Source organism: Hyperolius riggenbachi, chromosome 2 (assembly GCF_040937935.1).
Source record: "Hyperolius riggenbachi isolate aHypRig1 chromosome 2, aHypRig1.pri, whole genome shotgun sequence".
Classification (NCBI taxonomy): Eukaryota; Metazoa; Chordata; class Amphibia; order Anura; family Hyperoliidae; genus Hyperolius; species Hyperolius riggenbachi.
This window is the reverse complement of record NC_090647.1, coordinates 88891339-88907562: the sequence shown is the minus strand read 5'-3', so window position 1 is coordinate 88907562 and position 16224 is coordinate 88891339. Positions and strand designations below refer to the sequence as shown.

The 16224-nt window shown below is 43.5% G+C and overlaps 1 protein-coding gene across 1 annotated transcript in view; it reads right to left on the bottom strand.

Moving 5' to 3' along the window:
- LOC137545617 (cilia- and flagella-associated protein 337-like) overlaps positions 1-16224 on the bottom strand; it is a 217848-nt gene that overhangs the window by 168629 nt on the left and 32995 nt on the right. The window contains exons 6-9 of the mRNA XM_068267032.1: positions 12796-13026; positions 9828-9910; positions 7588-7680; positions 1327-1372 (exon numbers count right to left, since the gene is read on the bottom strand). Of these exons, the coding sequence (XP_068123133.1) occupies positions 1327-1372; positions 7588-7680; positions 9828-9910; positions 12796-13026 (453 nt within the window). The remainder of the gene's footprint in view (positions 1-1326; positions 1373-7587; positions 7681-9827; positions 9911-12795; positions 13027-16224) is intronic.

Below are 16224 nucleotides of genomic sequence, written 5' to 3'. Positions count from 1 at the left end.
ATGGGCATCAGAGATTTCTATACCAAGATCATGGGCATCAGAGGTTTCTATATCAAGATCATGGGCATCAGAGATTTCCATACCAAGATCATGGGCATCAAAGATTTCTATACCAAAATCATGGGCATCAGAGATTTCTATACCAAGATCATGGGCATAAGAGATTTCTATACCAAGATCATGGGCATCAGAGATTTCTATACCAAGATCATGGGCATCAGAGATTTCCATACTAAGGTCATGGAGATCACAGATTTCGATATCAAGATCACGGGCATCTGAAATTTCTATACCAAGATAATGGGCATCAGAGATTTCTATACAAAGATCATGGGCATCAGAGATTCCCATACCAAGATCATGGGCATCAGAGATTTCTATACAAAGATCATGGGCATCAGAGATTCCCATACCAAGATCATGGGCATCAGAGATTCCCATACCAATATCATGGGCATCAGAGATTCCCATACCAAGATCATGGGCATCAGAGATTCCCATACCAAGATCATGGGCATCAGAGATTTCTATACAAAGATCATGGGCATCAGAGATTTCTATACCAAGATCATGGGCATCTGAGATTTCTATACCAAGATCATCTGTATCAGAGATTTCTATACCAAGATCATGGGCATCAGAGATTTCTATACCAAGATCATGGGCGTCTCTGAGATTTCTATACCAAGATCATGGGCATCAGAGATTTCTATACCAAGATCATGGGCGTCTCTGAGATTTCTATACCAAGATCATGGGCATCAGAGATTTCTATACCAAGATGAACTTTCCCAGAGGAGCAGAGGCATTTCCACCTCTGATGCACCTCATCCACCCTGGACACAAACATGACGGTAAAACAGAGCGGACCCAGGACTGTCTCCTTTGCTCTGTACCTGGATCCTTTGCAAATGGGAGCTGAACCTAACGCCTTAAAGGGACTCCAATCAGTGCAGAAACTATGGAAAGATGCATACCATTTTGAAGCTCTCTTTCTCCTCTTTCCAACGATATATAAACCCCCGCCCTCCGCGTTTGCTGCGATTTCGATCACAAAAATAGCGAAAACTAAAAGGCGTAGGGCGGCGGTTTATATATCGTTGGAAAGAGAGCTTCAAAATGGTATGCATCTTTCCATAGTTTCTGCACTGCTCGGAGTCCCTTTAACTGAATCATATTTATAGTTTTCCAAAACTTAAGGAGACCAAACCTAAAATGCACATTTTTCTCTATACAGTTTGTAATGTATGCATAACAAACCATTTTTAGACTACGACATAAGTTAAGTTTGTGAAGATAAAATTATTTTTCTCATAATCATCTTACCTTGTCATCTCCATATAAAATCATACATTCATCTGTGTCCGTTGCACTAGAACAGAGTAGCAAGAAAAAAATGTTAATAAACTGACCACTTATGTTTGTTGTTTTTTTGGGAACAAAAAGTTCCTGGCTAGGAAGCTGGCACTCTACGCTGTCAGCCATCTCGGCCTGTCATTGCCAACATGAATGCCCCCACATGTCGTCTGTATAATAAAATTCATCTGAGCCCCATATTAGCTGGGTTATAGCGTGTAGCCCTGCCACCTTGCAGAAAAAGGCCCCTACTTGTTCTATAACTGATAAAGAAAAGGCCAGGGTCTTTTTCTGCGAGGGGCCAGATCTATGCACCAGAACCCAGCTGAACTTGTAGGTTATGATCTTCCTGTTCACTAGATTGGGGTATGGAGACAAAATGGGCAGACATAGCCCTGTACACATGTATGAGACGTCACCCGGCAAAGAACTCAACTCGATCCCTTGGGTGACATTGTAGTGACAAGGCTGTACTGTTCTATTGCTATGCCAAGGCGAAGGAGGTGTCGCCAAGGCGTCACAGGGTATCGGGGCCGAAGTAATCACACTGTTTACATCTGGCGCGTTTGAGGCTTTAGCTTTTGGTGACGCAATTGACCATCTGCAGGGGGCAACCACATATTTCCTCTAAACCTTTTTTTTATCTAACCTTGCTGGTCAGAGTTGCACAGTGTTATCTCTGTTAATAGAATACTTTACTTGTCCAGATATAAACAGAAAAGTTCAACAAGTTCAAATGTATGTATGGTCTTTGAAGTTAATATTAGAGTCTTCCCTGTCCTCTTGTGTACCCCTCACATGCGCAGTAGGGAGCCACCCATCTTCTGAAGCATTCGGGGGCACGAGTGCTTCCAAAGCCTCCCAAGGGCTCACAGATGTGTATTCAGGGACGTAACAATAGACCCTGCAAGGGATGAAGCCGCAGGGGGGCCCAGAAGCCGTAGGGGGCTTGTGAGGAGAGAAGTTTCGTTTCCCTGTCCTGAGAGACTGACAACTAAGGGCACAGAACGAAAAAACTGCCTGCTCTCTGCACAATTGTTCTAATGACTGCATTTGCTTAGCCACTGATAACAAATCATACAAAGTTTTGTAGATAAAGATTTGTAGACGGTCCCTATTCTGTGCACAGCAGGTTCTTGTGTACAGCTCCAACCTCTCTACCCTCCCCAAGTGCTCTGTTCTGTAGTGATGCTGAAGAAGTTTCCAGAGCCAGCTCTGCTCCATCAGAGATGGACAGAGTGAGTGTAATAAGCTGAGGCTGAGAGCACTCATCTGTCGGTTTTCGGTATGTGTTTTCTGCACAACATGGGCTTGATTCACTAAGACAAATAGCATGCCTTATCAAAGTTAACACGCCTTGTCAAATTTATCAGAGTAGCATAGCGAGCGCTACGAACCAGCAGGGGCTCAGGGCAGGACGAGTGGAGCTCTCGTCATTGCCAATTAGTAGTGATGGGCGAACAGTGTTCGCCACTGTTCGGGTTCGCCCGGATTTTGGCCTGTTTGGGTTCGGTTCGGCACCCCCCGAACACCTCATGGTGTTCGGGAGGGAGCTCGGGCACGCTGCCTGAACCCGATCAGGCCTTCTGTGTTCGGCCGAACACAGCCGTGTCTGGCCGAACAAAGCCCCCTATAGAGTCCCAGCATAAAGGGAGAGCATGCCCCGAGTGCGGGGGGGGGGGTCGGAAATGCCCCCCACCCCTCCCCGCTAAGCTCTCCCTTCTGCTGGACCCTAAAAAATTAAATAGAAGTCCCCCAAAGTACCTGTAGCAGGCTGGCAGGAAGAGGACAGGAAGCGGGCAGCCGGCGATCACAGGCGCTAGTACCATCTGGTACTTCCGCCCTCTCTCTGACGCACTTCCTGTTTACATTTGGAAGTCGCGTCAAGAGAGAACAGAAGTACTGCGATGACGCGTACGAGGGTACGTGTCATCATGTAGATGACGCGTACCCTCGTACGCGTCATCGCGGTACTTCTGTTCTCTCTTGACGCGACTTCCAAATGTAAACAGGAAGTGCGTCAGAGAGAGGGCGGAAGTACCAGATGGTACTAGCGCCTGTGATCGCCGGCTGCCCGCTTCCTGTCCTCTTCCTGCCAGCCTGCTACAGGTACTTTGGGGGACTTCTATTTAATTTTATAGGGTCCAGCAGAAGGGAGAGCTTAGTGGGGAGGGGTGGGGGGCATTTCCGACCCCCCCCCCCCCCCCGCCGCTCGGGGCATGCTTTCCCTTTATGCTGGGACCCTATAGGGGCCCCAAAGGGACATGTTCGGGTTGGGTTCGGGGTTCGGCCCGAACATGCCGAATATCGGGGGCATGTTCGGCCGAACCCCCCCGAACCCGAACATCTGGATGTTCGCCCATCACTACCAATTAGCAGGCATAAGTTCATAGCGCTCGCTATGCTACTCTTATAGGGCATGCTAACTTTGATAAGGCATGCTATTTGTCTTAGTGAATCAAGCCCAATGTGTGTCTGTATGTGTGAAAACATGCATGTTTTATGGCAGAAGCTAATGTAATTGATAGAGAAAATGCATGCAGTGCGAGGAGAGGGCCCTGCGTATATTCGACCAACTGGTCGACTACACACAATAGGGATGACAGCCCTGTAAAGAGGGAAGCTAGAGAAGACAGGAAAGGGCTCTATAGGATCCAAAGCCTTCCCTGTCCATAGGTTTCTTTTTTTTTGCCTTTACATTTACTTTAAACATTTTTTTCTTGCTAGAAAAAATAACTCCTGCTGTTTGTGCTCATCGTGTGGGTTTTATGTCTACACAGGAGGAGTGCTTCAATGCGCCTTCCAACAAAAATCATCATTTTGAGTGGAGTTCATTTTTATTGTTGGTAGATGTATATATTCATTTCAATGATGAATAATGTGAAACAATTCTTTTAAAAAGGAACCAGAAACATGAAAAATACATTTTTCAGTCCTGACTCATGTTGAACCTGGCTTTTGTTTTGCACCATTCATGTCTGATTTGATTAGCGTACGCTCCTAGTATTTATAGTATTTATAGGTAACAAAGCTTGAAAGAGTCTGCAGACATTCCATCAGAGGAACAGCATGCCTATAGAACAATGCTTCTGTACAAGCCTGTGCGCTGAGAGTTCAAAGCCTCTGCGTGCCTGAGTCATGTCCTTACAATAGACTCGTCCTATGCTGATGGTTTCCTGGTAGCTGCAGTCCTCTGTGTAAAGAACATAATGTTCTCATGGCAACAAGATCAAGCACCACACTGTAATTATTACAAATTAATCCTATTTACAAAGACAAAATATACACAATGGCATCTAACAGGAGAAAGCCTCTTAAATCAGAAGGTAATCAAATAATATGTCATGTGTCAGGAAGAATGGTACAAACATTGAATGTGAGATTATGACCTGATATTGTTTAAGATTAATGCAATTATTTGTGTCAAAGTAATATTCAAAAGGGATGCTGTGCTTTTTAGACGGAGAGAACTTGTAAATGATACTTAAAGCTGAGTAAAGAGCAGGGTGTTCAAAATAGGGGTAACAGTAAATTCGGGCGCCTGAGGCTAGTGGACAAATCGGGCGCCGCCATTCACTCCTATAATAAATATCGTTTAATGGGCGCCCGATAGGAAAAAAGGGCGCCGGAGAAATCTAACGTTTTAAAAGCGCCGCCCGGAGAGTTAATGTTTTATTACTGTTTCTCATGATTACACATTATTTAATGATTTATACATTTTTAAATATTATTTTTAAACGAAAAACAGTACAATATTTTTTCCAAACATTATTTTTAAACGAAAAACAGTACTTTTTTTTTTTTTTACATTATTTTTAAACGAAAAAACCAACAGGGGGGTCTTAGATTTAGGCACCAACAGGGGGGTCTTAGGTTTAGGCACCAACAGGGGGGTCTTAGGTTTAGGCACCAACAGGGGGGTCTTAGGTTTAGGCACCAACAGGGGGGTCTTAGGTTTAGGCACCAACAGGGGGGTCTTAGGTTTAGGCACCAACAGGGGGGTCTTAGGTTTAGGCACCAACAGGGGGGTCTTAGGTTTAGGCACCAACAGGGGGGTCTTAGGTTTAGGCACTAACAGGGGGGTCTTAGGTTTAGGCACTAACAGGGGGGTCTAGGGGTTAGGGGTAGGTACAGGGAGGGTTACTTAGTAATTTTTTTTTTAAACGTTATTATACGTTTCACTATTTAAATGAAAGATTAACGTTTTTACAATTGCCGATTTAATGCACATTATTTAATGATTTATAACTTTAAAAAACATTAATTTTAAACGAAATACAGTACAATACATTTTTAAACGTTATCCATGCTTATCGTTAAAAACCCGGCGCCCTTTTTTCCCAGCGCCCCTTTTTAACGTACGCCAAAATAGGACTGTAGGTATAAAGTAAGCATTATATGCATCTCCTCTGGGGTTTCCTATGGTACCCAGGGCTACTCCTCTTTCTTCAGGACCCCTCTTCTTCCCCATTGGTGATAGTTTAGTGGGGAACATCTTCAAGAAAACACGAGGTGAAAATCAACTGATGAGATAAACAATTGTTTCTATCCTCTTGCTCATAAAAACTACTTTTTTAGATATCTCACAGTTTTATTTTATATTTAAATCTACTTTTTAAACACTTTCATTTACCTGGGTCTTCTACCAGCCCCATGCAGCAGACCTGTGCCCACACCAGTCCTGAACGATCCACCGTTCTCCACTTTGCGCAGTGGGTGTCCAAGCGCCTGCACAGCCCTGGCCGCGTGCATCCTTGTTCACAGTCGCAGTCGAGATTTTTTCGTACTGCGCCTGTGCAGGATGCTCCTGGCTATGGGAACGCGTACGAGGATACGTGTGTTCAGGGAGCAGTGGACGTCGACTTAGAAGTCGGCTTCCAATGCGCAAAGTGAAAGTGAGCCGAGGTGGGGGAACGGAGGATCGTTCAGGAACGGCGAGGGCACAGGTCGGCTGCAGGGGGCTGGCAGAAGCCCCAGGTAAGTGTTTTATGGTTGTAATTCCTTATCAGTGAGGCTATAGGTGCGTACACACGCACTACCAAATGCAACGACGGGTCCCCCAGACCCTCCCGCTGGGCAGTCTTTAGCCGACAGTATGCGCGTGTGTACGCGCTGTCAGCGGTCTGATAAGGCTGTATCTGAACGATCCGCTGAGCACTGGCCTATGTCACATGACTGCCATGCCAGGTAAAGCCTCATCTACGCAGTACGATTTTCTGTCAGACTGGATCTATTAGATGGATCTATTAGTTAATTTCCAACCGGTCCAACCGGATTGCGTTAGATTTTGCAATCGATTTTGGGCACTTATCAAAGCAAAATCTATCACAAAATGGATCTGAAACAATTTGGACGTCTTCACACGATGCAATTTCTTATTGGATCTATCTAATAGATCTCTCTATCTGATGGAAAAGTGTACTGTGTAGATGAGGCATAAGGCAGATAAGCCCATCTAAAAGCACAGGATGTTAACAATATGTCTTCTTCCATGAAAGCAGGAAGTAGATACACTGCAGATTTTATTTATATCAGCTGTAACAAAGAAATGTTTTATGCTGTTGTGTATCTTTTAGAGCAGAGAGGAAGTTTTGAGTTCAGGTCCGCTTTAAGGTACCCAAAAATTCATTGATTCTTTTTTCTGTTCAATTCCCAGCAGATTCAATCCATCTGCTGGGAATCGATTCCCCCAAAATATCCAATCAAAAGTGCTGATCAGACAGCAGAGTGGAAAAAGCTAGATAGATTGGAGGCGGGGCAGTCAACCAATAGGCCATAGCATTTCAATGCTGCAGTTTGATTGATTTTCAGTAGATTCCCTCCTGGAATATATTGAAAATTGATGTGCCGTGTGTTGTAGGAATCGATTCCTTTCTAATCAATCGGCTGGCAGTCTATAAAGGTGCCCAAACACACATTGATTTTCCTATTATTAATGACTTTGATCTTGTTTGATGTGAATCAGTTCCCTTAAAATGTCAGATACATTGAATTTTGATCAATTTCCAAAATTGGAAAATCTATGCCGATTGGATCAGGGCTAAACTAGTTTTAATGGTTTATGGTTGATTGTTTAGGGATTAGGGACTAGATTGTGAGCCCCTCTGAGGGATAGTTAGTGACAAGACAATATATACTGTTCAGCGCTGCGTAATATGTCAGCGCTATATAAATACTTAAATAAATGAATATATAAAATTGTTTTAAAAATATACCACACTCATACTTTACCAGTAATCCAACTTTAATGGCATAGTCTCCAGTCCAGTGATTTGGCAGTATGGCTCCAGATTAGACAATTCATACAGCTGGATCTCCCGATCTCTGCCAAAGAATTATTATTATTATTATTATTAAGGATTTATTTACTGCCATCATCCTCCATGACACTGTTCAGAATAAGATACAAACATGGCAAACTTAGGGGTATATTCACAAAAGATTGGTAAATGACTGGCTGGAGACAGTGCACATTGCTAGTATAAGATACAGGTACAGTATATACTTACCTCAGTAGACGGAAGCCTTTGGATGGTAACAGAGATGGATTACAATGAAATAAAGCCCTAGGCTTCCCCTTATGGTTCTTTTGGTAATCTAAAGTGGACAGGGGTCAGAGAAGGTGGTGGGTGGGCCCCTTGGCACCCACTGGGTACCAGGCACCTGCCTAGGTTGCCTTGTGGATGACCCTGCCCTACTCCTGAGGGTTTCAGGATCCTTGTAGAGCCCACCATACAGGCACAGGAGCCCTCTTCATTTTCTGACTGTGCTCCCGGTTGTGGAAAACCACATTCAGACTGGGCATGTACAAGTTAGGACTGTGCATGCCCAGTAAAACAAAGTCACTCATGCACAGTTTTTTTTTTACCTCTGTGCATAAGCACTACGATTTACTGCTCATGCTCGGATCTTACTTGTGCATGCCCAATCCGTATGCATGCTTGGGGCCAGAAGAAACCTTTCAGACTTGCTTTTGTCAACCAGATATAGTGGGACCCTGCGCTGAAACGTTGGGCTGTAGGAGGATCTGTGAATCCTCAGGACAAACAAGAGGCTGCCCACTAATGAGGTACCAGGGACGTAAATAGGGTCGTAAATAGACTTTATAGGCCCCACCTGCAATGATAGCATGCTGCCCACTTTGTCCCTGAACCACACGCGATTGGGAGCCGGCGGTTGAAAACAGAGAATGTTCTGCTGTGAAGCAGCCTCTGGAGGCAGGAAATAATTAAACACGTTCCTGCACACGGTTTTCGTGAGAGAATGGGGAGGTTTATTTGCTAATTGGCTGCACTCGCAGTTAGGGAAACAGAGGTGGAGGGACCCCCAAAGCGTCTGGGCCCCCCTGCGATGGCAGGGGTCGCAGGGGTGGTTGCTACGCCCATACATCTAATTTTTTTTAATCACTTCTTCAGGTTTTCTTTTATAGGTCTTCACAAAGAGCACAGGCATTCTTACAAAATATTCACTGCTGCCTGCAAATGATTCCTTCATATAGCAAAGAAAATGAAACAGAACATTAAGTGGGAGCATTGTTGAATTCCTTTTAATAAATGCTGTTTGCCTGTTTGTGTTGCTCCTCTGCCTGCACCATTAGAGGACACCTGAAGTGAGAGGTATATGGAGGCTGCCATAGTTTTTTCCTTTTAAACAATGCAAGTTGCCTGGCTATCCTGCTGATCCTCTGCCTCTAATACTTTTAGGACGCTTTCACACTGGCGCGGTGCAGTAAAATTGCTACTGCACCCTAATGTAACCCTATGGGGAAGTTCATACTTCCCACGTTGCTGTACGCTGCATCGGAAGAGCCCTATCTAATGCTAGCACAGAACTACATTACTGTGCGGCTCCTGCAGCGATCTGCGTCGGCCCGGAAGTCAGGTTAGTCTAGGGTGACGTGGTTTTTTTTATAAAGTTGGTGGCGCGATGCGCATGCGTGGAAATGTATTTTTTCAATACGCTTCTGCATACCCGAAGCAGGAAGTGCCCGCAAGAGACCATTTCTTCCTGCTTGGCTGATGGACAGGGACCACCATGTACTAACGCAGTGGCCTGTTTTTGGCGGTGCAATGCAGTGCGGCGCTGGTTTGTAGTGTGAAACCAGCCTAAGCCATAGACCCTGAACAAGCACGCAGATGAAATGTTTGACTGGATTTGCTGCATGTTTGTTTCAGGTGTGTGATTCTTATGCATGAAAGATCAGCAGGACTGCCAGGCAACTGGTATTGGTTAAAAGGAAATAAATATGGCTTCTATATCCCTCTCACTTCAGGTGTCCTTTAATCCAGAACAAGTATTGGATGCAGATCAGGTGCTCTGATGTCACTGGCTGTAAGCCTGCTGCATTTGTGACTCACAAACCACTGAAGCTAGACGATCGGCATGGTAACCATACAACTTGTTAAAAGCCTCAATAATCCGCTCACTGTAAAACCAATTTAACTTAAAAATATTCAAAATGATTGGCCTACCCTGTAGCTAGAACTAGTTTATTGTACTGCACCATGATTGTGAAGTCTGTCACCCATTTGGCCATCTTTTTCACGCTTTTCTCCTGAGAAATAAGGAGAAGCTTTGTTATTGCATTGTATTAGATGTACAGCACATTTTTTCAAAGAGGAACATGCAATACACATACAACAGGTGAGGCTGCAGCGCATAATCCGAACAGCGGAAAGGATAATTGGCTGTAGCTTACCTTCACTGCAGGATCTTTACGCTAGCAGGTGCAGAGAGAGAGCAACCAAAATTGCCTCTGACCCCTCTCACCCAGCTCACTCCATCTTCCAGCGCATGCCTTCAGGAGTAAGATTTCGGTCAATCGCTACCAAAACCTCTAGACACAGGAACAGCTTTTTTTCCTCAAGCAGTAGCCATACTTAAAGAGAATCTGTATTGTTAAAATTGCACAAAAGTAAACATACCAGTGCGTTAGGGGACATCTCCTATTACCCTCTGTCACAATTTCGCCGCTCCTCGCCGCATTAAAAGTGGTTAAAAACAGTTTTAAAAAGTTTGTTTATAAACAAACAAAATGGCCACCAAAACAGGAAGTAGGTTGATGTACAGTATGTCCACACATAGAAAATACATTCATACACAAGCAGGCTGTATACACCCTTCCTTTTGAATCTCAAGAGATCATTTGTGTGTTTCTTTTCCCCTGTAGCTATCTTCCACTGAAGTGTCAGGCTGTTTCTTCCTGCAGAGTGCAGACAGCTCTGCCTGTATGTAATTCCTCAGTATGTGAAAGCCCAGCCAACTCAGAGGAGGATTTATCCAGCTTGTAAAAGATAAGAGAGAAGAGAGAAGCTGCCCTACTCTAAATAATACACTGGCAGTGTGCAGAGAGGGGCCTGGAGGGGGGAGATGCATCACAGAACCACAACACTGAAGAACTTGGCAGCCTTCCAGACACAGGCTGACAAGTCTGACAAGAGAGAGATAAGTTGATTTATTACAGAGATGGTGATAGTAGAATGTGCTGCAGTAAGCCAGAACACATTAGAATAGCTTTTGGAAGTTGTAGGATGATAAAAAACAGGATGCAATTTTTGTTACGGAGTCATTTTAATGCAGAACCATGCTAGAGCTGCTAGGACTTGATAGTAATCAGCACAGAACTGTAAATGAACAATTCTCACATTGCTTACTGCCACTATACTTGCATAAATGTCCTTGACTTGTAATATACACACTGTCTGTCCTTGTATTGTTTTTGTTTGTGTTTGTTAAGCAACTGCCAAGACAAATTCCTTGTAAGTGCAAACATACTTGGCGAAATAAAATTGATTCTGATTCTGACAAACTTATCTCTTAGATATCCGTCTCTGACATGTGGAATATCTAAGAAAGATTAATCTCTGGAAAACTGGAAAAAATATTTCCTGTAGGAAAAAATGTACACTTTATATTCTAAAAATGAGAAAATGTTAGTACACCAAGATAATTTAAGGCTAAGTTTCCACTACAGGATTGTATTTTCACGTAAGAAAATTGCATGCAAATTTTCTAAGGCTGTAGATAGAAGAAAGAAATGTATATTTTTTCATCAATAGAGTCAATAAATGCCAATTGTTAAAGGAAACCTGTTGGGGGAAAAAGTTAAATACTTACCTCGGTAGAGGGAAGCCACTGGAGGATGCATGTACATTTGGGTGCTATATGGGTGCTATTTGGGTTCTCTTATTATTTAAAAGATAAGTTAAAAAATTAACAAGTAAATAAAATGTAACCTCATTCTCTTATGTCCAGAAAACAAGTGGAAAAAGAAAACAATTCCAATGAAAAAGGAGTGAATCTATGAACATACCGCAAGGCATTTTCATCTGCTTCCTATGCCTTTAACAAAAAAACATAATTGACAGAAAAATAAGCAATTATCCTGACCTTCCAATCAACACGAATCCAATTCAACATATTCAACAAGAACCTGTGACACAGTCCTACATTTCCCATTTCTTGTAGAATTAGTCCACATTACCATAGAGGTTGGCAAACACTCACTCATATTCAAAGTTAAGATGCACTATCTGAACAATTTCTTTAATCTCATTGGCTCACATTGATCACAGGGTCGGCTCCTGACCAGCTCACAGAGCTCTGCCATGACAGCGGCGTCAGAGCTAGTGGGCTGGGGTGACTGGTGAACTGCGACAGCGGCGATTCTGTGCGGCGTGACGGTTTTTGGTTCCAGCGGTCTCTGGTCCTTAAAGTGGATCCGAGATAAACTTTTACTCATTGCATAATTGTGTTCCTTTCATATAGTTTATAGGGCATTCCTCAAGCCAAATACTTTTTTTTCGTTTTAATACTCTATTTCCCTATAAACTAAACAAGCCTCGCCCACAGCTTCTCCAGAGCCTTGGCACTCTCAGACCTATGTACCAAGGGCTTATGGGAGCTCAGTCTGGGCAGCAGGAGGAGGAGGTGTTACTAGCCAGAGATTTCAGAGGCAGAGGGGAGGAGGGAGGAGGCAGAGGGGAGTGAAGTTTTCACAGGCTGAGGGCTGGAGATGCAGAGCAGCTTGCCTGTGTGTAATGATCAAAAACAGAACATGGCTGCCTTCATTGTATCACAGGAATACATAACCATATACTGTTGAAGCGGTTTGCAGCTAGATTTGCTGTGTAAACTATCTAAACTTTAGATAAGATATACAGACAAGTTACTTGTTATAGTTAGTTTTTCATCTCAGATCCGCTTTAAGGGGCCAGAGACCGCTGGTATTGAGGTGGTTAATGTATGCAAATGAAGTAAACAGAAAACCTCTTGGATTAGAAAGCTCTTGGGCTCAGCAGGCACAGCCCCTACCCCTCTGATATCATGGCACACTGCACCGCTGAGAGTTCGGAAGAGCCTCTTAGCAGAGCTATGCATGCATAATTGAAAAGCCTTGCAGTCTGCAGATTAAGTCATAAATACTTAAAGTGAACTTACAAAGATGGACTTGTCACGTTTCAGCTGGAGCTGTGTGGACCAGAAATAGATATGGCCGTCCTCTCTGACCATGATCAGGGTGTTGTCTTGCATGGGGAAGACGCGCAGGATGGGATCTCCATGCAAGGCCTCCTGTATTGTGGCTGGCAAATTAAAGCTGATCTTCCTGCGCCTGAGATAAGACTCTTCCAGCTCGGAGTAATCCAGCTGGAGGTATGTGCAGAACTGCTCCTGAAACACATAATTATGGGGAGGAATAATGATAGATGAAAGAAAGAAATTTATATTTTTTCTTCAATAGAGTCAAGAAATGCCCCCAAAAGTTAAAAAAGTTAAATACTTACCTCGGTAGAGGGAAGCCGCTGGATGATGCTTGTAAATGTGGGTGCTATTTGCGGGGGTTTACATGCGTGCCTATAGCTGCGCCCATTAGTGTTAGGTATAGATAGGGGTGGATTAGTGTTAGGAGTAGGTGGGGGGTGGGTTAGAGTTAGCAGTAGGATCGGGTGGTTAGGGTTAAGCATAGATGAGGGAGAGTCAGGGTTAGGCAAAGATTGGAGCTGGTTAGTGTTAGGAGTAAGTGGGGGAGGTTAGGGTTAGGCTTAGTGTTCAAGTGAGAGTGAGAGTACAGTGGGTAATAGTAGAATATCAGTAAAATTACCCATATTCTACTATGGTGAATAATAGAACATTGGTAAAATGACTGGTATTTTTTTACCTTTTTTTCACGCCCCTTTTTACTCGTGGCACTTTTGAATGTACACATTTCACATGACTCACTAAATAAAAGTATATGGGTCGACTTATACATGAGTCACAAGCAACACTGAGAACACTGAGTAATGTGTGTACTATTTGTGGCATTCCCATTTGCGGCAATTTACCCTATGTTACATGTCACTTTCTTTATAAAGGAAATGCCAAGAAAGCACAGGTCTGAAAGTCCTGGCTACAACAATTAACAAGGAAATGGGCAGGGGGGAAATACTGGGCTGCAGGAAGGGGCTGAATAATTGCTGTATTTGGAGGCCTGGAGGAGTTATTGGCTGCATTTAAGGTACTGGAGGGGTTAACAGCTGCAATACTGCATGCAGTGCAGTCATTAGCCCCTCCTGGGCCCCAAGTGCAGCTGTTAATTCTTCCTGGTTTCAAAGTGCAGCCATTAACTTTGCTGGGTAGACTTATACTTGAGTCAATATAAAATTCCAGTTTAAGGCTCCCTGCACACTGCATGCGATTCTGATTTCGATTCCGCTTTTTAATCGTTTTTTACATCCGATTCTGATATTTAATCTTTACTGCATGCTGCGTTTTTGATCCGTTTTTCTGTTGAATGTATTCAGGGAAAATCGGAATTGAAAATCGGAATCGGAAATGGAATCGGAAAACGGATTTGCAGTGTGCAGGGAGCCTAATGGCCCATACTCACGGGCAACTGTTTTGGCCTTTCGCCAGCACACGTGAGCGTGTGCGCGACAGGCCGGCGACAGCTCGTCGCCAGGTCCCTCCGCATACACACGGCGGAGGGACCTGGCAACTGATGCGGCGGAAGCTGTCGCTGTTGCTCCTCCCCCCGCCGGAAGCCCAATCTAAACCTATCTTGTTGCTGTCACTAGTCCGCGTACTCACGCAGACTAGCGACAGTTGCGGCAGAGTTGCGGCGGCGACTGTCGCCAGGCGATTGATCGGTTCAATCGCCTGGCGACATCAGCGACGAGCGACAGTTCGGGGTACGCGCCCGTGCAACGCGGCATACTCACGGCGACCTGTCGCCGCAACACGCGCGTGCGACAATTGTAGCCCGTGAGTATGGGCCATTAGAGGTTTAAACATTGGAGTCAACTTATACACAATATCGACTTATATTCAGGTTAAGTATATACGGTATATAATTATTTATTTTTATTTTACTAATGCACTTTAAATTAGTTGAAAATTGTATATATCCCTAGCAGCTGGCTTGTGCAATGTATTAGTATTTTATTACTCTGTTGGGTGACCTCCATTATCTGTATCTATTGTTTTTAATTGTGTCACTCAACAAATGTTATAGTTGATGTATACTATGTCTTTTTGGACTTTATCAAGTCTTTTTTTTTTCAGTACCACTTATGGGGCTTGATTCACATAGCTTACTTATTTTTCACTTTTACTGTAAGAAGAGCTAATGCATGATATAAAAAGTGGAGATAATTCATGAGATAAGCAGAGAGATAAATCTGGAGTTATGTCAAATAAGGATAGATCATACATGTCAACTGTATATGTGAGAGAGGGAGGACTACTAAACATCAGGGAATTGTATAAGGAAAGGAGGGAGGACCACTAAACACTAGGGAAATGTATAGATGAAGGCCACTAGACACCAGGGAACAGTATAGGGGAGGGAGGGGGCTATTAGACACCAGGGAACTTTCTAAGGGAGAGCGGTGGCCACTAGACATTGATGTTGGCCTGCGACTTGGTCTCAAAGCTCAATTTCGCCCCACTTTGCATTTGGGTTTGACACCCCTGGGATAGATACACCATTGGTTAAGTCAGTAAAGGAGAGAGAAATCATGAGTTGTCATTTAATTCACAAAATCAAAATTATTCTAAATATCTCCTTGCTTGCTGGTGGTTTAAAGTGGGTCTGAACTCAGAACTTCCCCTCTGCACTAAAAGATTAGACACAGCATGATAGCCTTTAAGCCTAGTTCACAGTGGTCATTTGCGTTGCAGAATAATTCTGCATGTCAACTCACTGCCCATATAATTCTATGGGCCTGTTCACAGTACTGCATTGTAACAGATCCCGTTATTCTAACTTACTGTATGAAGGTTTTGTATTAAAGTCTATGTCCAGTCTCCATTGCAGTTTACACACACATTTTAACACGTGCGTTATGCAAATGACCAATGTGAATCCAGCCTTATAGAAAAAAAAATGTTTTCATTACAATTTATGGAAATCCTAAAAATAAACAAAAACGGAAGTTTTAACTGGATTAACATCGCAGGAAGCACAGAAGGGTTAAGCCTCAGTCTTTTCCTCTACAGGCAGAGCGACAGCCTTTCATTCATAGCTACTGATCAGGCTAATTACACTCTGATGTAGCTAAACAAACTCACACAGCACAGTACAGTGAATTTCTACAGTATTTACACAGGGAATCTCTTTCATTATGTGCTGTGCACAAGTTTGGGTTCCATTAAAAAGCATTTTACTAGTAAGGTATGGAAATACCACTTAGGAGAAACTTGAAGAAGAAAAAGTGAATTGAATAAGGCCAATTTTCCCTCATCCACTCCATTCAGTTGAGAATAGGCTGAATTGCTTTTGGTTTGGATTCTAAAGAAATCACTGGAGATTGTCGCAGAACAGAAATGATAGTGTTAAAAGCGGTATAGAAAATGAGCACCCATACTGGCCTTAACAAAAGCTGCGTA